Source organism: Berghia stephanieae, chromosome 3, assembly GCF_034508935.2.
Source record: "Berghia stephanieae isolate SIO BIC M18660-M18661 chromosome 3, UCSD_Bste_1.3, whole genome shotgun sequence".
NCBI lineage: Eukaryota > Metazoa > Mollusca > Gastropoda > Nudibranchia > Aeolidiidae > Berghia > Berghia stephanieae.
Window position 1 is genome coordinate 51,639,036 of NC_088362.1, and position 26,103 is coordinate 51,665,138.

The window sequence follows — 26,103 nt, forward strand, 5'->3', positions numbered from 1 at the left end:
AAAAAATGGCATTTCCATGAGGCTTTCCATTAGGGGTCCGAGTGGTTAAGGCATTGCACTGTGATCCAGAAGGTCCCAGGTTCGAGCCCCACTTCAGGCACTTTTTTTTTCTCTTGGGCAAGATTTTTAACCCCCAATTTGCTCACTTGGACAACATGGGTGATTCCTGTTGACTTCAGACATTTTGTTTGATGAATTATCTATATTCCTTAGTGGAATGCCAAGGCGACGATATCTTATGACTTTGTGGCGAAAGGGCATAGTTATTTTTATGTTTATTTTCCCACCATATTGCTCCATAGGCTTAAGGTAGTTCCAGTAGTTCTGGTTATTATTAAGTATTCCATAAGAATTGGTTGGTACCCTTTGTATAATCCTTTCATCAGATCTAACAAATCCAGCTTCCTAATCACTTCTGGGTGGACAGAATGTCACAATAAAAACTTTTTTCCGCTGAACCCAGGTTGGATACTGGTCTCTGTGATTCAAAGGCCAATTGAGTATTTGGGATTTGTGCTTTACTTTTTATTTCTTTAAAAATTTTTTTTTTTTTTTGTTTTTTTTTTTTTAGCAGGGGCTGCATTGTGGCTTCTGATAAAATATGTCAGTTTTGATCTTTCTCATGTGGGGAGAAAAAAAAAATCTTGCCTTGATTAATTTTGAATATTCAAATATAAAAAGATCAGCAAGCAAAAGCTAGTTTTATGATTTTTTATTTTTAGGATGAACTGATGAGTAAAATTATTTTCTTTCAGTCATTAGGCCCATGAAACTGGAGTTTATCCCAGTTTCTATAGCTTAAAACGGATAATAGCAATTGTTTGTTACCTATGAATATAACGCTTGTCGATCATAAAGTACTTTTCACTGGATCTAACAGACCCAGCAACCTTATCACTGCTGGATGGACAGGAGGGTCAGAAAAAAAATCTTGGGATTGATCTTGACCCCTTTGCGTGTGAAGCAAGTGCTCTTCCAAACGAGCTGTAGGACCCCCAGTTGTGATAGAGAGTAAACAGTTCATAACATAATTTGTTATGCAATGATATGGTATCATTTAAATTCAATTGTAAAGGAATTAATGCGTATTCATCTTCAGATTTTCCCCATTCTATCGAACCAAAGAAAATCTCAGCCTTATAAGTGCCTCCCACTCCCACAAGATCAATCCAAACTGTGTCATGTGTCCCTATGACCTGCAAGGGACCTGTAATGATGACAACTGCAAACAGTGAGTGTATATCATTTAAAATTTATTCATGTATTTCACTAGGATATATGTCTACGTCGTTTTTTGTTAATTGATTGGATTACAATTTCATTTTATAATAATTTATACTTCTCCAAAAATTGTTCTTGTCACTTGTGTCCTCTGCTATTTGAACTGGGTATATAATTCACTGTTTGTATTTTTACAGGCAACATCCTAAGGATTATACATTGGCAGAAAAAGAGATACTAGAAGACTTGGTCTCTTACCATCCACAAATGGCAGGGGTCAAAGACACTTCCTCTCCTCTGGAAATCCAAAAAGCAACATGTAGGTTTTTTATTTAATTAATTAATTAATTAATTAATTAATTAATTAATTAATTTATTTATTTATTTTAGTGATTATCTTGTTGTGACAGGTATCATAACTAAACTTTTACCTTAACCGGGGGAAAAAAGGTGTGAAATGTCAATGACCATATAAGTATCCATTTTAGACACATTATTTTTTATCTCTTGTTAAAGTCTAATATTTAAAAATTGAATAAAGTGAAATTAGTAGCTCGTGTCTTTCATCAAAGAGAAGGTTAAAAAAAAAGAATGGAGAATAATGAGTACAGTGAGTTAAAAAGCCCCGAAAATAGCAATCTATAGTGGGCCGGGAGGTACATACTGTGTCTTCTATCCCCCTATGTCTGTTTTCCAACATGTTTTCTGTCTTTGTCTTGGAATGAGATTATTTGGTTTTGTCCTTACCCTGGCTGGGAGGGAAACAATCAAATGTATAGTTAGTTTTGCGAGATATTTTTTTCCTTGTAAATCATCTCTCTGTTATGCACTGTATTTTGTTTTGTTTAAACATTTGAGTGTATTCCTCTTAGTGGGGACCTGTGCTTGTGTCTGGATGAGACTTTTATGTAATCTCAAACTAAGTATACTGATAGTGTGCTCTTGGAATCTACAACTGTTGCCTATTTGAACCAATTCTCCTTTGTCTGCCTTACTCTTGGATGCTTTAATTGTAATTCTAAAACTTTTTACGATCCCATTATCTTCCTTTTTACTGGTGGTGATATGACCTTAATGTGTTGCAACCGCCATAAAACCCTTAGAAACAAACAAAACAAAGAATAATCTCATAGAAATGTTTTCTATGTAATGATATGTATTAGGAAGTCATTTGTTTGAGAAGGTGTAAGGTGTGATAAATACGATTTTCAACATTGTGAAGCTATACAATTTAAAAAATATAAATGGAACTATGTTGCTCAGCTTATATGATAAATACATGTTTTTCTCCTCCAGCTACATATGTGAATGAATTTGTAGCCAAACATAAAGGTCGGATGTCACCGGAGGAGCTGTGTCTTGTTGTTACAATGGAGGCATCTAAAGTGGCAGGAAAAAGTATTATAATTTTTGTCTTATTACTGGTCTTTGGTTTTGCTGTTAAATTCATCAAGCCCCTATTAGTATGATCTTATATTTGTAAAAGCTTCATTAGATTCTCTTTTCTTGTAAAAAAACAAAACAAAAAAACCCCATATTCTTTGATTGCAACCCCCCCCCCCCCCCCCCCCCAAAAAAAAAAAAAAAAAAACAAAAAAAAAAAACAACGAATAAACGCAACAAATATAAAACAGAACAAAACAACAAAAACAAATTTTCAAAAATACATAATATTTGCATCTGTAATATATTAACTCTTACTTTTCAGTTTTAGAGGTTCATCTGATTAATATAATTTCCATGTTTTTTATCAGATCAAAGTGTTGCCATAAAAAGGCGAAAATGGAGACCAATGCCCAAGAAGGATCAAGGTCTAAGCATACATTTGGAGCGGAAATCATCCAAAAAAACATTGAATTCATTAGGTTTGTCTACAAGTTTTATGTGTATATTTTGACAACTTATCAATGGTACCATTAATATGATTGCCATTAAACCATTAAAGTATCTAAAATGCCCAGCAGAGACTAATCTCTTGGATTTAAAATGATTTTGTTAGTATGGAAATGTTAATGGATTCTTATTTCAAATTTAAGTTTTATAATTCCAAGAGTTTTCATTTGTGTACAGTAAAAAATGGTGATTGTCGCAGAATTGGACATGTGTTATGGATTTGTCATCTATTGCTATGATAATACGCAATTTAGACTGCATCTCAATGACAATACTTTGAATTGATGTGTTCAATATGCAACATATTTATGCATGCCATTGTGTTATAGTATGCAAAAAAAGCAATACTTAACATTGTTTATATATATATATTTTTACACATAAGCCCTGAATAGCTGAGTTTTCAAAATATCCTGTATTTTTCCCTTTGATATTGTGGCATAAAGTGAAATGTCATAGAGCCTTCCACATTTTGATAATAGCTACTGATAGAAACTATTTATTTAAGATGTATTAAAATAAATGACTCAAAGGGTTTGTCATTGTTTTCAATATTCAATTTTTATTCCATGTTTTTATAGAAACAATTAATTCACGACCCTACAACAAAGATGACCGGGTAGATGATGATGACCTACGCTATTTTACTGGAGATGGTTCTGAATTATCCTCCTTGGAAGCTGGTGTCCTTGAAAATCCTCAGAATATATCCTTGTGGCTGCAGTTGTCTGCCCGGAAATTGGCTGATCCTAACAGGTATAGTGCTTCATTTTTATGTTCATGAATGTGGTTTGAACAAGCTATGAGTGCCCATTAGATTATCAAACTATATTTGAAAGTGGATTTCAATGAAAGATTTTTTTTAATAAAAAAGGGATGAAAATGTAGGATAAAATGAACAGCAGTCAAAATATTAAAACAAATTTTTGTTTGGAGCATAATTGAGCATGATTTATTTATTTATAGACGAGGTGGAATATCCTTTCGTGTGTTGCTGTAATGATCCCAATTGTCCAAGACTCATTTTACAACCTAAATTTGGTGCAGGGTTTGAGCTGGTATCCTAATGGAATGGCATTAGACACAATATTTCCCCTGGTTCACCAAGCACGCATTTTACAACATAGATTATGGTTTGAGCTAGGAACACCTTAGGAAAGGCATTTTACACATTATTTACTCTATCGACCTAGCAGAGATTGGGTAGCTTGATATATGGATCTGGGTGGAAAGTAAATATGATAGACTGGTGCCATATGCAAAGACTGGCAAGCAGTTGTTACTGTCAGTTAAATGTTACCGAAATCTGGAAAATCTCCAGCTCCACAGGTCTTATGACTCTGTGGAACAACTCTCTCACGAGAGGAGATATTGTAATTCAAAACTATTTGAATTGTGCAAAATTTAATTGATTTGCTTGCTCCTCAGATGGAATAAAATTTGCTTATTTTTCGTTTTTACTTTGTGCTTTCAGGCCAGCTCAGGAATGTCTTGATCAGGCCTTGAATATCCTTGCGAGAGCCTTAGAAACCAACAAGTCGAGCTCAGAGCTGTGGCTGCAGTATTTAAAGCTTTACCAGAAACATGATCAAGTCACAGATTTACCTCAGTTTTGTCTGATGGCCTTAGAATATGCCCCTTCTTACAATCTATGGCTCATGGTAATGTCATTTTTTTTTTCTTTCCCAGAAACATTTTAAACATCAACAACTTGATTCCCCCCCCCCCCCCCCCCCCCCCCCAAAAAAAAAAAAAAAAACTAAAAAACTTGAGCGTTTATATCCTTTATATATTGCAATATTTACTAATGACCAAAGTGCTTTGCAACAGATCCCCAACCAATAGCAATGCTTAACATGTAGGCCAAGACATGGTGCCCGTCAGGTGAAATTACATTTTTTTTCTGACAGAGTCAAAGTAGTTAACGGCTAAGTACTCATTTTACACTGAGTATGGTGAGATAATGTGAGTAAAGAGCCTTTTCCAAGGACTCAACTATGCTCACTGGGACTCAAACCCTGGGCCTTCTGGTCTGAAGAGGAGTGTCGTATCCAAAATCCAAAAGATCATATAGCCTTTGAATAATAAAATATAAATGGAACATTTTTTTTCATTCAGTTCAAAAAGCTGTTGAGTGGTCTTTTGTTTGAAGCTGTAATAGATCACAGTTGAATTGAATTTAAAAAGAAAAAATAATGATTATGAACAAAGCATTGTGTCATTTGGAAAAAAAAACTAAAAAAACTGGTGTCTATTTGGATACTACAGACTACTGTGTTTATAGATTTAAAGATAATTTTAAATTTTCATTACACAATTGAATTGAATTTAAAAAAAGAAAAATAATGATTATAAACAAAGTATTCTGTGTCAATTAGAAAAAAAAAAGAAAAAAAATTCTGTTGTCATGTTTGGATGTGATTGTGTTTATAGATATAAGGATTATTCTTATTTTTCATTATCACAATTGAATTTAATTTTTAAATAAATGATTATGAACAAGGCATTTGCATCCATTTGAATACAAACAGAAAAAAATAGTTTCTTGTTTAGACGTAATTGTGTTAATAAATTTTTTTATTATTTTTTATTTTTATTTTATTTTTTGTTTTTTATTTTTTTAATTTAGTACTTAAACACCTTGAGAACCTATCAAGATAAGGAAGAGGCATGTCAAGGGGCACTGGAATATTTGTTGCATCAAGAAGACAAAGAGCACCGTGGTCCAGAGAGAGCCAGTCATGAAGACAATTATGGAAAAACATCGAATGTGTCAGCAATCGACCAGTTGATGGAACCAGGTGATCGGTATGAGGTTAGAGGGCAGAAAATGAAGCAATTGTCCCATCAGACATTTGAAATGATTATGTTTAGGGTGAGCCTCAACATCCTGTCTGGACGTTTCAAGACTGCTCTCAGATTTCTACAGGTAAACAGTCATCCATAGTCCTTTTCACCAATATTTAATAATTTTAAAAAGATGAAAATTATATTCATCTTTGCTACTTAGTTGGGTTTTTTTTTCTTCCTTTTTTCCTTTTGGACTTGTACATTGAGAGTAATACTAATGTGACTGAGTCAATCGGTATATATGATGAAGAAGATGAAGTAAATTCAATATTCGATGAATTACACATTTCGGGAGGGTTGAAGACAATTTTTGCATTATCTTCTTTGTACTTGAAAGTGATAGCAAGGATTTATATTTAATGCTTACCTTAGATGAGATTATATATATGTATTATTTTTGCCTGTTCCGTTTGTATCATTTGTTTATTCCCTTCAATGCAAATTCCAGTCCATTTTGGGTTTGAAGAAAGACAGTGCCAATGAGATGAGGCTGGTCGATTTATTGACAGGAAGTGACCACTTAGCTCTTTGGTTGGTTTTCATCTATGTCTTGGAATGGCAACAGATGCCCTTTGGTTTGATTGAGTCATCAAGTGATTTGCCAGGGAGAATTGTTTGTAAGGTGAGTTTTTTTTTTTTTTTGGGGGGGGGGGGGGGGGGGGGGGGAGGAGGAAGCATAGGAGGAATAAACAAATAATTCTTGTGAAAACAAAATATGTCATTACGATAAACTCTTTCCTACTGTAAGGGAATCGCAGGTTCTGAAAACAAAGTATATCATAACGATAGATTAACTTTTTCCCCGCTGTAAGGGAATCACAGGTTCTGAAAACAAAGTACATCATAATAATGATAGATTAACTCTTTTCCCACCGTAAGGGAATCACAGGTACTGAAAACAAAGTACATCATAATAATGATAGATTTAACTCTTTCCCACTGTAAGGGAATCACAGGTTCTGAAAACAAAGTACATCATAATAATGATAGATTAATTCTTTTCCCACTGTAAGGGAATCTCAGGTTCTGAAAACAAAGTACATCATAATAATGATAGATTTAACTCTTTCCCACTGTAAGGGAATCTCAGGTTCTGAAAACAAAGTACATCATAATAATGATAGATTTAACTCTTTCCCACTGCAAAGGCATCTCTGGTTTTCTTGTATTTTCTATTTTGGACTGTATAAAGTCTAATGGGATCGACACAAACATTATCCTTCAATACCATTTTGAGGGGAAAATGAAATTGAATAACATACAAAATAGTTGAAGAATTCCAAAGATCTTTATTTATAAATCAATTTTAACTACAATTTCCTCAAAGATAATTTGAAAAGAGCAATGAGTGAGTTATTACTCCCTGTACAATGAGTTTACTCTTGACTGCGTTTTTAAACATTTTATTATTTAAAAAAAAAAATATTAAAAATAAGATAAGCCATGTTTTAGACTGATGTGCCTGACTATGCTGGAATTGATTGCCACTAGGAACAATTCAATTCTTTCTATGGTACACATTTCTAGAAGTAGAGTTTAAGAATAGACAGGTGTTTATGGTCTTGATATAAGAATCTCTTATGTCCATTAGTGTTGCAAATGCAATTAAATCGCCAAAAATAAGAGCATAAACAAGTGATCCTGGCAAGGGTTCTTAAAAATTTTGTTTGGAAAGTAGACGCAGGTCGAGACAGAAGTTTAGTGTATGCCATTTGAAATCCAGCATGACAATTAAGTTCCTCGCAAAAAATTATATATATTGCGCGGCTATGTGGTCTTGTGGTATGACACTCACTTTCGGATTGGAAGGTCCTGAGCCTCGCTTGGCACATAGTTGAGTCCTTGGAAAAGACCCTTTACTCATATTCTCTCACCTTACTCAGGTGTTAAATGAGTAACTGACCGTTAACAGCATTGTCTCTTTCCGAAAAAAATGTATTATTGCCAAACAGGCGTCATGTCTTGTTCTTTATGTTACGTGTCGCTGTTTGTCAGGGACTCTTTGTTAAGTGCTTCAAGCATGTTTAGTTGATATTGCGCTATATAAAAGCTCTATTTAAAAATATTATTTTTTATAAGCAGCTGACATGATTTTCATTGTTCACAATTTATTAAGCTTCAATCAAGTCTTTCTCTAATTCTCAGGAAATCAACTTGCCATGGTCCTCCAAATCCAAATTGAATTCTTCCATGGACCTTCTGGTCAGCCTGCACCACTTTGCCTTCAAGGTGTGGTCAAAATCACAGGACAACCGAGATGACATGGAGTGTCATTACGTGCAGGTGGTCAAATCTCTAATCAACTTGTATATCTCCCAGCAGCAGTGAGTGTTTAATTCATTTTATTTTTGTTGATTGCATCTCCTCATGGAGTTTTAACTTGATAGCCTTTTTCCAAGGAATTTAAAAATCCATATAAGGGTCGGATAGAGTAAAAAACAAATAATAAACTTTTAGAGCAAAAAAACTAGAACATTTTTTGATGTGGTAATTGAAAAAAAATGCCAAAAAACCCCCCAAAAAGCAAAACAAGTTATCTTTTAGGGCAAAAAAAACTAGATAAATGTATTTGATTTGAGATTTGAAAATAATTTTGCGTTCAAAGCCAACCATATATTACGTTTTTTACTTCAGCAATAAGAAAGAAGGAAAATGAAATTTACATTCTCAACAAAGAAAATTAAATTTATTAAGGCCTCAGATTCAAGAACTAAAACTCAGCCCTGTTGACTTTATTGCATCCGAGGTGCTCTGCATAGAGTCTATGATAGACAATGCAGATATATCGATATGAACGCTTTGCCTTTTTATTCATTCATTTGTTGTCTTTTGATAAAGATCTAGAGATGTTAGTGCAAAATTCATTTGCTTTAAATATTGTTAATATGAAATTTTTATTTTATATTCCTAAGGCATTCAAAAGCCTTGTCATGCTGTAAAAAGGTATTAAAAGATACCCATCTGGTGGATATTTGGATTTTATATGTCAGTCTGTGTGAAGATTCCAGTGACAATGATACTGCCCTACAAGTAAGTACGGTGACATTTTTAAAATTATGCAGTATGGGATTCTCGGGGGATGAAGTGGCCAAGTGATTAAGGCATTGCACTGTGACCCGGAAGGTCCCGGGTTTGAGCCCTGCTTCAGGCACATTCATTTTTTTCCTGGGCAAGCTTATTAACCCCCTAATTTGCTCACTCGGACAACATGGGTGATTCCTGTTGACATCAGACATCTTGTTTGATGAATTATCTATATTCCTTCGTGGAATGCCTAGGCAACGATATCTAAGATGTCGTGGCAGAGCGCATTTTTTGTTTTGTTTAATGGGATACTTGAATTCTTGCATTTCAAAATTTCAAATGAGTTATCACCCACAGTGCCGCAGTAATAGCACAGAATCTGATATGATTTTGATATTTCAAACACAAGAGTTCAAGAATCCTTTTATTATTTCAATTGCCTCATTCATGTTATTTATGATTAATTGATTTTGTTTCCTATTTATTGATGGTCTGCTGTTTTGGCTTAAATAAGAGTCTTGGTGATTTGAGAAAGAAAAAACAAGATGACTTGATCTTGGATACATTTGCACCAAAATATTTTTTAGTTTATGTGGATGTCTGCAGATATGAATATTTCTAGAAGGCCTACCTGTTTAACGAATAAAGAATAAAAGTGGTTCCTCATAAGTGTATGGCCTGTAACGACATTGTAAAAATTAAAATTCCCCTGCAACCAAATGGGGAATATTGAATTTAATTTTATTATTTACAGTTTAACCCTTCCAATATAAGTGCAGTAACAGTGGTTTTTCTCAGGATTTATTGGAGCTCTCTTTGTGAAAACAGTGAGAAATTATTTTATCGAATTCTAACGCTTTTGAAAGTAATTTTAATCTAGATTTTATGCTTTTTGTTTTACGGCAAGTAATAAAGTTGTGGGATACTTTGTCCTGTGTTCTTTTTTTTTTTTTTGTTTTGTTTTGTTCTGATATCATAACATTTTCGTTTATAAAATGTTTGAATTTTAAAAATTAATTCCAGGTTTTTGATAGTGCTTTAGAGTCAAATCCCTTGAATCCCAAGTTACATTTTTATCAAGCTCTGCATCTTTCCAGCAAGGTAATTGAATTTATTCATATTGTAGACCTGTAAATTCTCAGTCAATTAACTGAAATCAGTCAATTCGTCAAATTCAAATATTTTTAAAAAGGGAAGAAAGAAATGAATAAAGAAAGAATTCATGAATCGTAGTCGATTGACTGTAAAGTTAACTAGGAATGTTCCACAGCCCCACGCATAGCTCATGGGCCGTTTATATTAATGATGGATATATATTGCCAAGGCTAAGCGACGCTTTTTAGAATTGCCGTGTCTGAACACACCCCAGTGTATTTTCACACAGCCTTCGTGAAATTATTTTTTCACTTTCGAAACCTGTCGTAGCCAATTTTAACTGAGCCGCCGAGCGATAAATTTCACTGTTTCGTCTAAGCCAAAATTGACCACATTTACTTGAAGGACAGGAAAAGTATGAGAAAGAAAAATTCGAAACACCGGAAGTTCTTTATGTAGACACCTTCAAATCGAAAGTTAAATGATTGCTACAAGCACATCTCGATTACCTCATGTTGTAAACAAACTGGTTGACCGTTTCTAAGTTTCTTCACTGATTGGGTACCTAATTAAAAGGAACAATGGTAAGTAGCCTAATTAATTCCCTCGCAATTTTGTTTTCTGCCATTGCTTTGCTCAAGTGAGCTTGCTGTTTACCTTTCATTTTGATTCTTTGGATTTTACCGCTACGACGAATTACGAAGAGTTTCAGTTTCAGTCAATTTTTATAGAGCTCATTTACAGGTCTAATATTGGAAAACAGTAAGCATTTCATAGTTAAAATATCTCATCTAAATATTAATTTCTTGCTGAGGTGGTAGGCACTAAAAATGTGCCATGACAAACTGGCAATGAGTGTGACTTAATAATATAACAGTAATGAGCTTTATGTCTGAAATATACAAATACAGTAGAGCATGGATATGAAAATCCGGGCATAAAAAAAGTTTTGTTTTATCAATAGTTCTTTATATCAGAAATCTTTATTAACACCACCACCACCAACACCACCACCATCATCTTTTTTTTCCCTCTCTTTATTCAATGTTTTGCTGAATATAGATATTGCAGATGCTTTTTGACTGGGAAAGAGGCGTGGTTGTCTCGATGAATTGAGTTTTCTTTGATAATTTGTACCACAAAATTGTTTACTTAATAATTTTTAAAAATTCAGTTATTATTATTATTTTTTGAATTCAGAATAAAAAAGAAAAAGCCCTGTCTTTGTTGGAACAGTTTGTTATAGTCCATTTCCAGGACCAAAATACGACCTTGGATCCGAATATTCTCTTCTGGTAAGTGATTTTCTTTTCTTTTCTTATTTTTTAATCATTTTTTAAAAAATTTACATTTTAAAGCTTAATTTTGAAATTTGACCTTGCAAGAAATATCAATTCATTTTTGTTGTTGAAATAATTTAACTATTATTCTTGGATGCAAGATTAGCACTTTTAAGATTTTTATCAGAAATTTCGGCTTCATGTTTTTAAAATAGAATTCTGGTTATCATGTGAGATCATCTCCCACACTTGATCATTAAATGATATTTAAGGTTTGGATTCCTTTAATGTTTTGCCCTGTCATGAATTCAATTTAATTGAAATTAATCTTCCATTTTAGAATTAAGACTTCAAAAATATTTTTAAAATTGCGCCTGTCAATTACGCATGCCATTGAAGTATGTTTTTTAATATATTGGTTTACAGTCAACTGTTGAAACAAGATGAAGGATTTACCTTGCGGGAAGCCCAAGTAAAAAATTGTGTAACAGTCAACTTACACAAAAATGTGTTTATGTGGATGGCTTATTGGTAAGTGTTCCATGATCAAGCCCCTAAACTCAGTGGGGAAAATGTTTGTGTGAGTAACTTTTTTCAGTTGCTAGCATAAACTGTTGTCTCGGCTTTGTCACATCTCCTTGGAAATTCGAATTAGTGTAGTTTATTATAAAAGTATTGTATTCCTGAAATCTTTTCTGCCCAACTTTTGTATGGACTTTAGTCTCATTACAAATTTCTCACATCTTCATTGAGAGCATTGCTGTTTTTATTTTCTAAAATTATTTATTGATATTTATCATTATTAGACTACTTTCCTTTACAAAGTGAATTTTTTTATCATGTTCAGTTGCTTTGGATTGGCAAATCAGGATTAAGTGAGACTCGAAGGAGTAATTGTATTGCAAACATTATTATTTCAAAGAAGCTTGTGTTTTTTTTTTGTTTTTTTTTAAAATAATCAACATAAAATCAAATAACAGTATTGATTGAATTGTTAATCTATTTTTTTTTTCTATGTTCAATAATTATCAGCACCTTGCTAGAACTCCAAGGAGAAACACATGAAACTGTTGATGTTTATGAACGTTCCCTCAGTCACGTGGAATCTGCCACTGATCTTGTCATAGTCTGGAAAAAGTATGTACCTTAAATTTATTTGAGCTTTTGTTTAAAATTGCTCCCCCCTCCCCGTGCCCAACCAGAAATCTGAGATATGAGCAACAACAAATTTGATCAAACATTAATAATATATTTTTCAACTCAATGACACAATAATGGAGAAAGTCACCACATGATTTGTATAAAATCTGCAGTGATGGAATTAAAAAAAACAAAAAAAAACAACCCCTCCCCCTCCTCCTAAAAAAAAATAAAGCAACAAAACCCCCCCCCCCCAAAACAATTGGAATTTTAACCAGAATTTTACAAAAATACTGTTTATAACAAATTTGAAATGTTATATTTGTCTTCATTTTAAACTTGTTATTTCATTTATGTTTTTCTCCATACTCCACAGCTACATCTCCTTCCTGGTGCGATCTGGTCTCTTGTCGCATAGCTGGAATGAACTTTTGACCAGATCAATCATCTCTTTTCCTGTTAAGCAACGTCAGTCTTCTGATACTGGTGGCACGGTGATTGACTATCGTCATGGCAACCAGATTGTTGACACATGGTTACAGGTTCTTCCTTCCAGCCAGAGAATAGCAGTCATAGAGAAATGCCTCAATTTTATGCCGGGCAATGTCGCTCTGATGTTGAGGTATTGGTTGGATTTTATTTTTCACCTAGACATACTCATTTTTATAAAAGTTGTATGTCATTTTGGATTTTGTTGTAACCAAATCCAATTGACATTGGATTTTATTAAAGAAAGGTCTGCCAATTTCTGTTGATTTTTCAGGGATTTTTTCTTTTTTCTTTTAAAGGCTTTTGAAATAAGAACAATAATCCTGACATAATTCTTTAAATCTCAGTTTTTCAGGATCGAAACACTCTTAATATTAACAACTATGAGGGTGCTATTCGACTGTATTTCTTTTAAATTTTATTACTAGTATTTTTATTATCAAACCTTTTATTTCCATCTTCTTCATTCAAAATTTGTCTCACTTTTTTTTTTTATATAATGCAAATAATCAATTGTGTTTATTTATGTTGGATGAAGAAGGTTTTTTCTTTTCTAATATTCAACGTTGGAACTTTAATGCTGTGTTATTTACTACTAATATTTGTGTCTTGGTTATGTGTCTTACACCAGAGGTCTTCAACTTTGTATCGAGATGAAGGAGACACGGAGAGCCTATTGTTGGTGTCGAATGGTTTTGGCACAAAATGACAGACCAACCAATCTCAGCTTTTGGAAAATGTGAGATGGAAATGTTAGGCATCTTGTAGAGTATGACTGACAATAGACAAAGCATTATAATCTAATAAAGCACCTAGTCACACTATAGATAAGATATAAATGGCACATTAAATAGTTCTGATGTATATAGGAATATAGAAAATCTCTGTATATTTATAGAAGTACTTTAAATAAATACATTATTATTATTATTATTATTATTATTATTATTATTATTATTATTATTATTATTATTATTATTATTATTATTATTATTATTATTATTATTATTATTATTACTATTATTATTCATTATCATTATTATTATTATTATTATTATTATTACTACTATTATTATTACTACTACTATTATTATTATTACTATTATTATTATTATTATTATTATTATTATTATCATTATCATTATCATTATCATTATTATTATTATTATATTATTATTATTATTATTATATTATTATTATTATTTTATTATTATTATTATTATTATTATTATTGTTATTATTAAAACTTAGTTGAATGAAGTCTGAATTTAATTCAAATATAATTTTTAAAAATATGTATTTTACTCAGATATTTGTTGATGAATGTTAGCATCTGTGTTTTGAATTACCAATCATTAAAAAAATATAAATTTTCGGATTGTTCTTATTTGACCCAAAATATAATATTATGGAAGTTGAGAAGAAAACAAAAAGGAACTAATTTTATAGTAGACGTACATTGACTTTCAGTTCAATCAACAGACAATTTGTTTGTAAACATTTTTATTTTCAGGGCAACTGCATTATCGCACAGAGAAGGTTCACAATCAGAGGTAGGCTTTTTTGCGAGTTGATTCGTTTCCTAGAAAAGTTCACCTCAACTCATAACAGATTGAATAAATGCTTTGATTCAGATTAGGGCAATTACCAACCTCACTAAATTACTTCAAAAATTTTGTTTTTTAGCATTCAGCTTATTCATTTTTACTGGGTGGGGATCCTGACCTCCCATAGCGGGCAGGGAGCTACATACTGTGTCTTTTATCCCCTCGTATCTGTTTTCCAACATGCTTTCTGTCTTTCGTCTTGGAATGAGGTCACTTAGTTTTGTGCTGGCCCTGGCCGGAGTCCTGGCTGGGGGGGGGGGGGGGGGGGGGGGGGGGGAACAGTCAAATGCAATTGTTTTGGGAGATGATATTTTTTTCCTTGTAAATCATCTCTCTGTTATGTATTATTATATTTGTTATTTTTAATGTATAGTGTAAGCATTTGAGTGTATTCCTCTTTGTTGGATTTTGTGCTTGTATCCGGATGAGACTTATAGGTGATCTCAAACTAAGTACATTGGTGGTATGCTCTTGGAATCTACATCTGATCCCTATTGTTCCTTGTTCCCCTTTGTCTTACTTTTTCTTAGGTGCTTTTGTTCGTAATTCTAGAACTTTTAACTATCCCATTTTCTTCCTTTTTACTGGCGCTGATATAACCTAAATGTGTTGCAAGCACTGTAAAACCCTTAAAAAACAAATTAACAATTCATTTTTATTTTTAGCTTATGTCTATGATCAATTATTGCATTTAAAACAATCAACTGAATAATCCTGTTTTTTTGGGGGTTTTTTTTTTCTGCCCTGGCTATTTAATTATTGTACTCACAATCAAGATAATATTTTTTTATTATTAGTGTCTGATTAATTTTTTCGCCAAAAAAAAAAAGAATTCTTAATGAGTAGGTACATTTCATACACCTGATAAAGCTGTCATTTCACCCTTTCTAAAGGTTGAACAGTTCCTTGTTGGAGGGGTTGAGTCCATGCCTTTGGCAGTGTCTGCTTGGAAAGATGTAATATGCATTTATTTCTTGATTGAAATAGTCATTTGAATTAGTTGGCTTGAATTGTAGTGAGAACTGGATTATAAATATTTATATATTTTAAAGATGAAATTAAATTTAAATGTGTAAAAGCTGCTAAAATGTTTGTCAACATCATTATTATTTGTTTTAGTAAATCTAATATGAAAAAGGATATTGAAAACAAAGATTTATTTTTTACCATTTAGTGTTCATATCTAAATAGATTATTTTATGTTATATTTTTTTCTGAAATATCAAATATTCTTCTTAGATATACAATTGATCTTATGTTATTGATTTAAGGGTACCTAGCTGCTGTTTAAAAAAAAATGAAATCAGGGATGAACAAAATAAGTAGTTATCAAAATATGAAAATGAGTACAAGAACTATTTTATATAAACATTTTCCCATTTGGTTTTTATCCACCAGTTTCTGCTGTTTGAGGTTTCCCGAGAGGACAACGAAATGGTGACTAAAATTCTTAGTCATTGCCGGCAACTTGGTCTAAACATTGAGGGATTCGTGGCCACTATTTCTTCTCAAAACTAAATCAAACTGATTCTTTGAAAATCAATAAGTGTTAAATTTTCACAATGTAGGAGATTCACAGTATTTCTATTGATATCAAATTTATGTAATTGTTAATGGCTAGTAAGAGATACGTAAAAGAAAGCAAATGAAAGAAAGTTGACATGATAATTTTAGAGTAGATTTTAACACTTTGAGGAGAAAGCTGTTCAAAATTTCAATCGTATTATGAGTAGATATTAAGTTGCCATGTAAAGTCCATATCATTTTGTAGATAGTCTTATTCTATTCTCTTCATAACATTCAGTCAAATTTTATCTGGGACAAGGGAATTGTTTCGATTATAGAAAATTGTACATAGAAATAGGAAATAAAGATCTAAAAAGTTCAATTTCTGGGTTTTTGGTCAACAAAATAATCCCCTGACAATGCGTCGGAATAATTTTCACGATAGTACACGGGCAAATATTTTTTAAAATAATGACACAAAAGATGTTTGTGTTTATAAATGAATTGAAATGGTGAATCAACTGGAGAGGAACAAACACAATTTGATGGATAGGACAAGCTTGTGATTTCAAGGAGTGTGTGAAATTCTATCGGATTTTGACCTTTTGGGTCATCTCGCAGTAAGTAGACATGTCTCTCTTTTTCTCTTTGTGTTCACGTGTTAGTTGCTACTCATTTTTAACATGTTTACATTCGGTCAGTCCTCATCAGTTATACATGGTCAACAGTACATTCAAAAAGACCATTCAGTCTTAGGACTCCCACTTTTCCCCATTTCAAAAAAAAAAAAAAGATAATTAATATTGTTTTTGAAGAATTCTATATGGTATCAGCCCTCATTGTCTTTGAAAATGATGACCATGTTAACTAACAATTTCTTAAATTAAAGATCAACATTTGTTTGTTTTGTTGTTTCTTTATTGTCTTTTTTGGGGGGTTATTTTTTTGGTTTTTTTTGTTTGTTTTGTTTTCCCATCAATTTCCAATTTGCTTCAGTGTTTCAATCTCACTTAACCATAATGTCAGTTTCAAAACCCCATCGTGTTTCAATTTCCATGTAAAATTGAGTGATCAAACGTTCAATTTTATAAGCCCTGACTGATTAGGGTTGATTTGGCGATATATTATTATCATCTTTTATAGAGAGTATATAGTATTAATATTATTTTTGATAGGGAGTACAAAGGTGATGGTTTTCAAAATATCAAAGTCCTTAATTTATTTTGTGTGCAATGTATTTTTTACCATTGTGCCATGGAGGTTTTTTTTTTTTTTTTAAAGACATAAATTTTAAACACTTAATATTTTCAATAGGAGCAGTTCCTGTGTAATGTTTTAATCTTTTTGTTTTTAATAATTTTTTTTTTTTGGTCAATGTATTTGACAAAGCCCATTAAAAAAGATAATTTCATCATTCCATATGTTTATTTGATAAATTTTATGTTTCAATATAGTTGGGGTTTTTTTGTTTGTTTTTTTTTTTTTTTGCTTTTGTCATTTGAATAAAATAACATTCAATGTTCTGTTTATCAAGAAAGGGAAGTGTATATTTTTTTTCTCCAGTGGGTAATAGATTTCTAGTTTTTAAATACATTTTATTTCAGGTTTTGGATAAGAATATAAAAAAAAAAAAATTCATGTCAATGAAAACATTAAATTATATGTCCGAATATGAATTCCAAGAATAGAATCAATCTTGCATGTATTGCTGCCTAATGTGCAAATTTTTTAATGACAAAACCCTAATAGTCATATTTATCATTCTTAATTTTAATGATTTTATTTTATTTTTGTGTTTATTATTGCTGTTATAGACTTTGTTGTGTTCAATAAATACTCATGTACATTTGAACTAGTCCTTAACTGTCAGAGATAGTGACTTCTCATTATCTCGGGGAAAGTTCAAAATAAGGGAAGAACTGAGCAAGGAAACGGACATCACAAAATAGGGCTTATTAAGGTGACTGTTATGCATGGGTTCCAGTTTTCTGGTTTATGCTAGGATTTTCTGATTTTTTGAAGATTTCAATGTTAAGAAATAATGAGTAAAGACATATATATGTATTTTCCAAAATAAAGGTTAAACCTTTAATAATGAGTACAATTCAATTGCCACGAATTTCATATCACAGAGCAAATCATTCAGATAAATTCCAATTTTTTTTGTCTGATAAAGTGCTTATGGAAGAGAATCTGGGACAGCGACTTACAGCTACAAAGCATTATAAATCCACCCCTACTCTCTTAGCTGAAAATTGAAATGTTGCCAATTATTTTTCTTTTGTTCAAAATCTGAAAGTGTTGATCTAAAAACTATCGCCAATTGGCTCAAAGACCTGAAGACCTGAAGAAAATCATGTTATAGAACCGATTCTTTATACTGCAATATTTCCCTTGGTCTAAAACACGGTGGTATGATGAGACTATTTTTAGAGAGATATTTGAAATGAGGCCAGCTTTAAGAAAAATTAGAAGACTATTCTTCAATTTTAAATGGATTTCTGTTTGAAAAAAAAACCCGTTTTCTTCCAAAATATCACAATAGAAAAATACTTTGATACAGACATGCTGAGAAAATTGGTTCTTTACTTATCAGGGTGGAATTTTATGGAAAGTCTTTACAGTCATCTTTAAGTCCTTGACATTGCAATGTCAACTCGAACTGAAACTTTGTTTAATCCAAAGTTTGAAGTTGGTATAGAAAATAAAGAGATGCTCAATTCATTTTACGACATAAAGGAGGCAATTCCGTGATAATGGAATCTATTTTAATTGTAGTTTTTATTTTATAAAATCTAGATGACCAAGACCTTTTTTTTTTTTACTCATTTTTACTGTAGATTTCAATATCAATGCGCTTCACAGTTTCTCCCATAAAATGTAATTTGCTTGTATTTGGAATCAATTATATATCAGAAAAAAATGTCATTTGATAAGTCTCTATTGTTATGGAAATCAAGGCAATTGAGTTAATGCTTTCGGAGCCATACACATTTGGTACCATATGTTGTTGCTATGCAATCTGCTTAAAATAACCTCTTTTGTAAATAATTTTCACTTAAGATAAATTATATTCTAAACCCGGTCCTCACTTCTCTTTAAAAGAGTGGTTATTTCTTGTAATAAGAAACATTCAGAAATTATGTGCAGTTTGTCTGCTCCTGTGAGGTATATTTTCAACGGATTGCAGTTTGGTAGTTTCAGCTATGGCAAATAGAAGAAATCTGAGTATCAGACTGCTGTGACATCTTTAGCAGTTCACCCTCACTGTTATGAAATGGTGACTGTTAAATCAAGATGATTTACTTTTACTGCTGCTCTGTTTTAATCTGCTGCTGTATAATTGTAAAACCTACTAAAATAATTCATGTAAGATGTATATATGTTAAACGTTTATTAAGTCAGTTGTCATAGTCTTAGACAGCTTTATAAAAGTTCTAATAAAATATAAAACTTTTGGTAAAGAAAAGAAACCAAAACCATTTATTTTTGGTGTTTATTTTTTCATTGAAAATATAATCAATTATCCTGGTTCGAGTCCTGCTCATCTTTTTCTTTCTGTGTCCCCTACTTGACCCTCCCTTTCGTGTGGCTTCTTTCTTTGCAGTATTGCACTGAGGTGCTGGGCATCTGACAAAGTAAAGCATCGTTGCATATATTGAAGCTGACGGGTGTTTTTTTTTTTGGGGGGGGGGGGGGGGGGGGGGGGTTATTCATAACACAATTGAACCATTTTAACATTTTAAAGCTTGACTTTTTTCACATAGATTTATGGACGGAAATATATCATGTAATTGGGATTTATGAAGGTTTGTTTTCAAGTTTCAAACTATTCTTTTATCAATTTTATTCAAGTACTTTTCCATCATCTGTTATCACCGTCATCTTCGATATATGAGGAAACTATTCGTTTTATTTCATTGATGCCAGGCTGTTAATCCATAGGTTATTTTTTTCATCTGTAACTTTTTAAATATCCGTAGGAACCTCACTTTGACCTTATATTTCTCAGCTCAAGGAGGTGCCAAAGGCCTGGACATTTATCTCCACTTCAGCAGGTCCTTGGATCACTCCTGCCTGGCCCTCTGCTGAGAGTGCCATTCCACTCCTTTTCCACCATCATGTGCCATGTTCCTTTCCCTCTGGAGTCCATCCCAATGCCACTGCAGAATCGTTCTGTTCTCCTCTCCTCTCCTCAAGACAATGCCCAATCTAATTCCTTTTCTTCTTGCCACCTCACTAATTTTTCCCATCTCTGCCAATTCCAGAATGTTCTGTTTCCTTACATGCTGTTGCCATCTTACTTAGTATCCTCTTGGTTACCTTAGTGGAACCTAAGGTGTCAACAAAGTTCCTCCAGGCATCTCTGTCCTGGGCCAATCAGCTCAGCTCAACCCATATCTTTCCAACCTCTTTCATCTCCTCTTCAACTTTCTCCCCCAGCTACCCAATGGTCTGCCTCTCTTTCTCTTTGCCGGTGGCGACCATCTACTATCTCGATATTCTTTTAAAGACTTTTTTTTTCTTCTGGAAAGCATCCAGTTTCCTTTCTTCCTCTTTTGTTACCTTCCATGATTCAGAGCCATACAAGAGTACAGACAGGATAACGTTTTAAACAGCTTAAACTTCGTCTTCCTTAAACTTAAAGAATAAATTGTGTCCCTTGAATACCCCCCCCCCCTCCCCTTTTTTTTCTTTCTTAAATTTATTCTTCCTTTTTTTTTCATATTTCAATTTCAAGTATAAACCATACATTTTGAGGCAAGAACAACCAGTAACTGCCTTTAGAGATTTGTGGACAGTAGCAGTACTTCTAAGGTTCTCCACTATTACACTGGTACATGTTCTGAAATCATGTCGTCAGCCAAGAGTGGCCTGAAAAAGTCCCTAAGTCTGGTATAGCTGGTGTTTGTACACTAAACAAACAGTAACAATTGCTTACTACGACCCAATTATTCGGACACGGCTGTCTCATTTGTGGTCGGTTAAGAGATACAGCCGATTACTGATAAGTAGTCCTTCAGAGCCATTGCGCCCATGTAGCCGGAGTCTATCCCAGTTTCTATAGCGTGAAACGGACAATAGCAATTGCTTGCTATCCTTAAACGGACAATAGCAATTGCTTGCTATCCTTTGGAGAGGATGCTAATCGATCGCAGACTAATTCACTATCTGTGAATGAGATTGTTTAATTTCAACTAAGAGTAACTGAAAAACTTGTATTTGTTTAATTTCAACTGAAAGTATTTTACCTATTTGTATTATTATTGTTTAGCAAGATTACCTCATTTGTTTCTGTTAATTCAAATTTGATTCATTTGATTTGTTCTAGCGGTTTGATAATAATGCATATTTTTGTTAGATTGCTTGTTTTTTTGTTTCAGCGGTCTCTCATATAACCTCAATTGTGTTGGAAGAGACCTAAAGCAACAAACAAAACAAACAAAAATAATGTGCATTAAACATTTGCTTTTTTTCTTTTTCTTCAAACTATGGAATAGATTTCCATGTCTGATAACTCATAACTGAAATGTGTGTGCTGATAATTTGACGTTGATCTGATTTAGCGGTGATCATCCAGTAGGCATTTCTATTAAAAGGTCATGGACTTCTCTTTTTTTTTTTTTCAAAAATATTTTTAATTCCCATTTGTACCAAAAGTGTTATCTTGAACATAGCTTTAAGTTGGGGTCCCGATAGCTCTGTTGGTAGAGCACTCGCTTCACATGCAAAGGGACTGAGATCGATCCAACCCACCTGCCCACCCAGCAGTGATTGGATAGCTGGGTCTGTTAGATAGACTAGCATCCTATCCAAAGGGTAAGGAGCAATTGAAGACCCCATTACTAAAAGTACTTAAGTCACAGTTTCATGATTTTTAGCTAATCAACGATAAACTTAAAGCATAATCACATCGGTTCACTCACCAATTTTGTTCATGATAAACATAATCTGAGTCCTTTATCTCAATATTACAATGTTATTTTTTGGTACTCTAAATAGCCCAATCCAAATTTTAACCTCCATTCTTTCAAAACTAACTTACTGTGATGTAAGTACTTTTAGCACTAGGCTCTTCAATTGCTATCGTCCATTATACTTATACGCTATATAAACCAAGATTAACTCGGGACTCCTTGAGCCTAATGGCTCCGAAGGATTTTTTAAAAAAGTTTTAAATCATAGTTATCAGGTTCGTTAATGACTAATTGTGGATTTTAAAGCACGGTTTGACCCTTTTCCTCGATACTACTAAGAAGCCGGGTTTGAAATTTTGCATAAACCCTTATGATTTATCTTACAATTCCCGTCTAGCGACGAGCAGTAACGCAGTGACACTTGTTTCAATTAGGCCCGAGTGATGGCATTGCTGTTGCTACTGTCTCGGTGAAAATTGTTAGGTCCACCATGAGAACAGATAAATGATTCAAGAAAGATTTTAAAAGATATTCAATTGGGTCATTTAATGATTAATGTGTCGGTGCCTCATTATATACTATGCATATGAAGCACACTTTTTTATTTTGATTCTTTCCCTTTTTCTTGTTTCACATTATGTATATCATTTATGTATATGGAAAGCCTAAGTTTATTGAAACCAGTCGCTCAGAAGTGAAATGAAACATCAATAGTACTTGCAGTGAGTGTGACCGGGGAACTCTGGAGGCAACGCACTTGAGGATTTCTTTGTTCTACATACTTCAACCTCATCTGGTTTCTCGGAAGATGTCGAGAGAGGACGCCGACAGACTCGCTTCTGGCTGTCTTCGAAATAAATTTGACAACATGACATAATGTGGATTATTACGTCTTTCTAGGCCCATGTGTATGTGAGGGAGGGAGATATATATATATATATATTATATATATATATATATATATATATATATATATATATATATATATATACAGAGAGAGAGGAGAGTAGAGATGAGAGAGAGGAGAGAGAGAGAGAGAGAGAGAGAGAGAGAGAGGGAGAGAGAGAGAGAGTTGGTTAGGGGGGGGGGGGGGATTGGGCCTGGCCATATATTGTTCAACTTTGTTATTATTTTCCTGCTAATCGTTGTGAACTACAAATGATATGAATAAAATTATATAAATTATATATACTTTGTTGTTTTCTTCATGAAGTGAGTGTATGCGTATTTGTTAATTTTCAATCACCGATTAAGAGACAAATTGTGAACACAAGGGTCTATCAATTGTCAAAGTCAAAGCTGCTTGATCTGGGTGAGGTCTTTTGTTCTCCTACAGTGGGCTGGGAGACACTTACAGTGTCTTCTATCCCTCTATATATGCTTTCCAACTTTCTCTTTTTCTTGGAATGAGATTACTTGGTTTTGTCCTGGCCCTGGCCGGGATCCATAGCTGGGAGAGAAAGTCAAATGTTTAGTTTTAGTTTTGGAAAATTATTTTTTTCCTTGTAAATCATCTCTCTATTATGTACTGTTATATTTTTTGGTTTTGAATATGATTTGTAAACGTTTGAATATTCTCCTTTTAATAGGGACCAGCGCTTGTGTCTGGATAAAACTTGTAGGTGATCTCAAGCCGAGTACACTGATAGTATTTGAGCCATTCCCCTTTGTCTCACTTTTTCTCATGTGCACACAATTGTAAATGTAGAATTTTTTGACTACCTCATTTTCTGTCTGTTTATTGGCACTGAAATGACCTAAAAATGGGTTGCAAGCGAAAATACCCGTTGACTCCACACTATGTGGTCTAGTGGTGTGACACTCGGGTTCGAATCCCGCTCTGAGTCCTTGGAAGAGGCTCTTTACTCGCATTGTAAAATGAGTACTTGGCCGTTAAAAGCGTTGTCACTATCTGGAAGAAATTGTAATTTCTCCCAATATGTTTCGTGTCGTGAATAGTCCTACATGTTAATTGTTGCTGTTGGCTAGGAACCCCCTGTAAAGCGCTTTGGGCAATTTAGTGGATATTGCACTATATAACAGATCAAAAGTATTTTGTTGTTGTTTGTTTAAATTTTTTTTTTTTACAGAAGGCATAATGCGTCTTGAAGAATAAGGGAAGAGATGTAATCTAAATCTGAGCCTGGGAGGTTGGCTGGCGCTGGATCAACCCTAGTTCAATTTTACTTTTCTTTCTACCCTCAAATAATGGCTCCTCATCTTTCATGTCGTTTTCTAACATTTTTAAAAAAATGGATTGAGAACGAGTATTATTTTTTGCCCAGGCCTAATTGAGGTGCGTCGCTGGAATGGAATCAGTCTGAGTAAATGGGGTTTATTTATTTTTTTTTTTTTTCATTTTGAGGATTTTAAAAATCTTCCTTTTCTTGTATGCAATTAAGAAGAAGGAAGGCGGAGTGTGGGGGGGGGGGGGGGGGGGGGGGGGGGGACCTCCCATGGTGGACAGAGAGGTCACTCTTGCTGTTCTCCGTCTCTCTTTTTATCTGTTTTCTTTTCTAGATTGCTTTCTATCGTTGTCTTGTATTGGGATTACTTAGTTGAGTCCTGGCGGGAGTCCTTGTCTGAGTGAGAAATAATCAAATGTATTGTAGGCCTACATAATATATTCGTTTTGGGAGATTACATTTTTTCACTTTGTAAGTCATCCTTTCTGGTAAGGGTTTTTTTGTTTGTTTTTTTTTATTTTAAAAGTCACGTGTAAGTTTTGGGAGATTACATTTTTTCACTTTGTAAGTCATCCTTTCTGGTAAGGGTTTTTTTTTTGTTTGTTTGTTTTTTGTATTTTAAAAGTCACGTGTAAGTTTTGGGAGACTACATTTTTTCACTTTGTAAGTCATCCTTTCTGGTAAGGGTTTTTTTGTTTGTTTGTTTTTTGTATTTTAAAAGTCACGTGTAAGTTTTGGGAGATTACATTTGTTCACTTTGTAAGTCACCTTTCTGGTAAGGTTTTTTTTTTTTTTTTTTAAATTTTTTTTTATTTTAAAAGTCACGTGTAAGCATGTGAGAGTATTCTTCCAAGACGGATCCTGTCCTTGTGTCTGCATGGAATTTTTATATTATCTGAAATTAAGCACATGATATATGTTTTGCTCTTGGAATCTTCTTATTTTCTCTGTTTGAACCAGTCCCGTTTATCCGGGCGTTCTAATTGTGAATCTAGATTATTTTTTTATTGGATTATCCCGTCTTCTTCCTTTTAAATGAAAGGAATACCATTTCCGCTCAAATGACCTATGAGTGTCGCAATGACCGTAAGACTCACAATAATAATAATAATAATAATAAGCATATTTCTATAGCGCCTTTCGTCGAAACATCTAATTAAGCGCTTAAAAAAAAGACATTGTTTACCAAGGTAACAACAAAATTGCAAGTCCAAATCAATTAAAATATCAAAACAATTAAGAGCATATAACGGGCATCAAAAACATCATCATTACAAAAGTCACATAAATTCAATTAAGTAAATATTTTCAGAAAATATGTGTTTTCAGGGTTTTTTTGTTTTTTTTTTGGAAAATGTCTATTGAGCTCGAAAATCTCACAGATTGAGGGAGTTCATTCCAAAATCGTGGGTCCGAATTTCATAAGAGACCTATCGCCAAAATATTTAAATTTTGTTTTAGGAGATGCTAACAATTTTAAATCGTAGGATATGAGATTTCTCAGAGGTACGTACGGTTGGAGTAAGTGTTGAAAGTAGAGAGGGACAGAAGACTCGACTACACCAAAGCAGACAAGGGCTATTTTGTATTCAATTCTAGCCCGGACTGGCAGCCAATGGAGGGTTCATAAACAAAACAAAACAAACATGTTAGGCCAATGCCAAAATTATTCAAAATCAACAATCTTCTTTGTGAGTGATATTGATTTTAAATTAGACGAAGAGAAGCGTGAGGCCCAGGTTTGAGAGTTTTTGCCAAGATGAGGGTTATTTTAATCGATCGATACATAAATGTATTTTTTTATACATGCCAATCACCGCCTAAATTTGGCATGTATCATGATGTACTAAATGACAAATCGTGAATTTTAAATCAACATGATCAGAAAGCAGGG

The 26,103-nt window shown here is 33.2% G+C and overlaps 1 protein-coding gene across 2 annotated transcripts in view; it reads left to right on the top strand.

Moving 5' to 3' along the window:
* The window catches only part of LOC144967988 (uncharacterized), a 59,718-nt gene extending 40,127 nt beyond the window's left edge, over positions 1-19,591 (top strand). For both annotated transcript variants that reach the window (XM_078905835.1, XM_078905837.1), the window contains 19 exons: positions 1,100-1,231; positions 1,419-1,540; positions 2,518-2,619; positions 2,976-3,086; positions 3,696-3,870; positions 4,589-4,775; positions 5,744-6,043; positions 6,413-6,586; positions 8,110-8,288; positions 8,877-8,994; positions 10,012-10,089; positions 11,284-11,378; positions 11,790-11,894; positions 12,396-12,500; positions 12,880-13,125; positions 13,624-13,731; positions 14,506-14,545; positions 15,493-15,555; positions 15,998-19,591. In XM_078905835.1, the coding sequence (XP_078761961.1) occupies positions 1,100-1,231; positions 1,419-1,540; positions 2,518-2,619; positions 2,976-3,086; positions 3,696-3,870; positions 4,589-4,775; positions 5,744-6,043; positions 6,413-6,586; positions 8,110-8,288; positions 8,877-8,994; positions 10,012-10,089; positions 11,284-11,378; positions 11,790-11,894; positions 12,396-12,500; positions 12,880-13,125; positions 13,624-13,731; positions 14,506-14,545; positions 15,493-15,555; positions 15,998-16,117 (2,560 nt within the window). In that variant the 3' untranslated portion in view covers positions 16,118-19,591. The remainder of the gene's footprint in view (positions 1-1,099; positions 1,232-1,418; positions 1,541-2,517; positions 2,620-2,975; positions 3,087-3,695; positions 3,871-4,588; positions 4,776-5,743; positions 6,044-6,412; positions 6,587-8,109; positions 8,289-8,876; positions 8,995-10,011; positions 10,090-11,283; positions 11,379-11,789; positions 11,895-12,395; positions 12,501-12,879; positions 13,126-13,623; positions 13,732-14,505; positions 14,546-15,492; positions 15,556-15,997) is intronic.
* Positions 19,592-26,103: the final 6,512 nt, after the last annotated feature.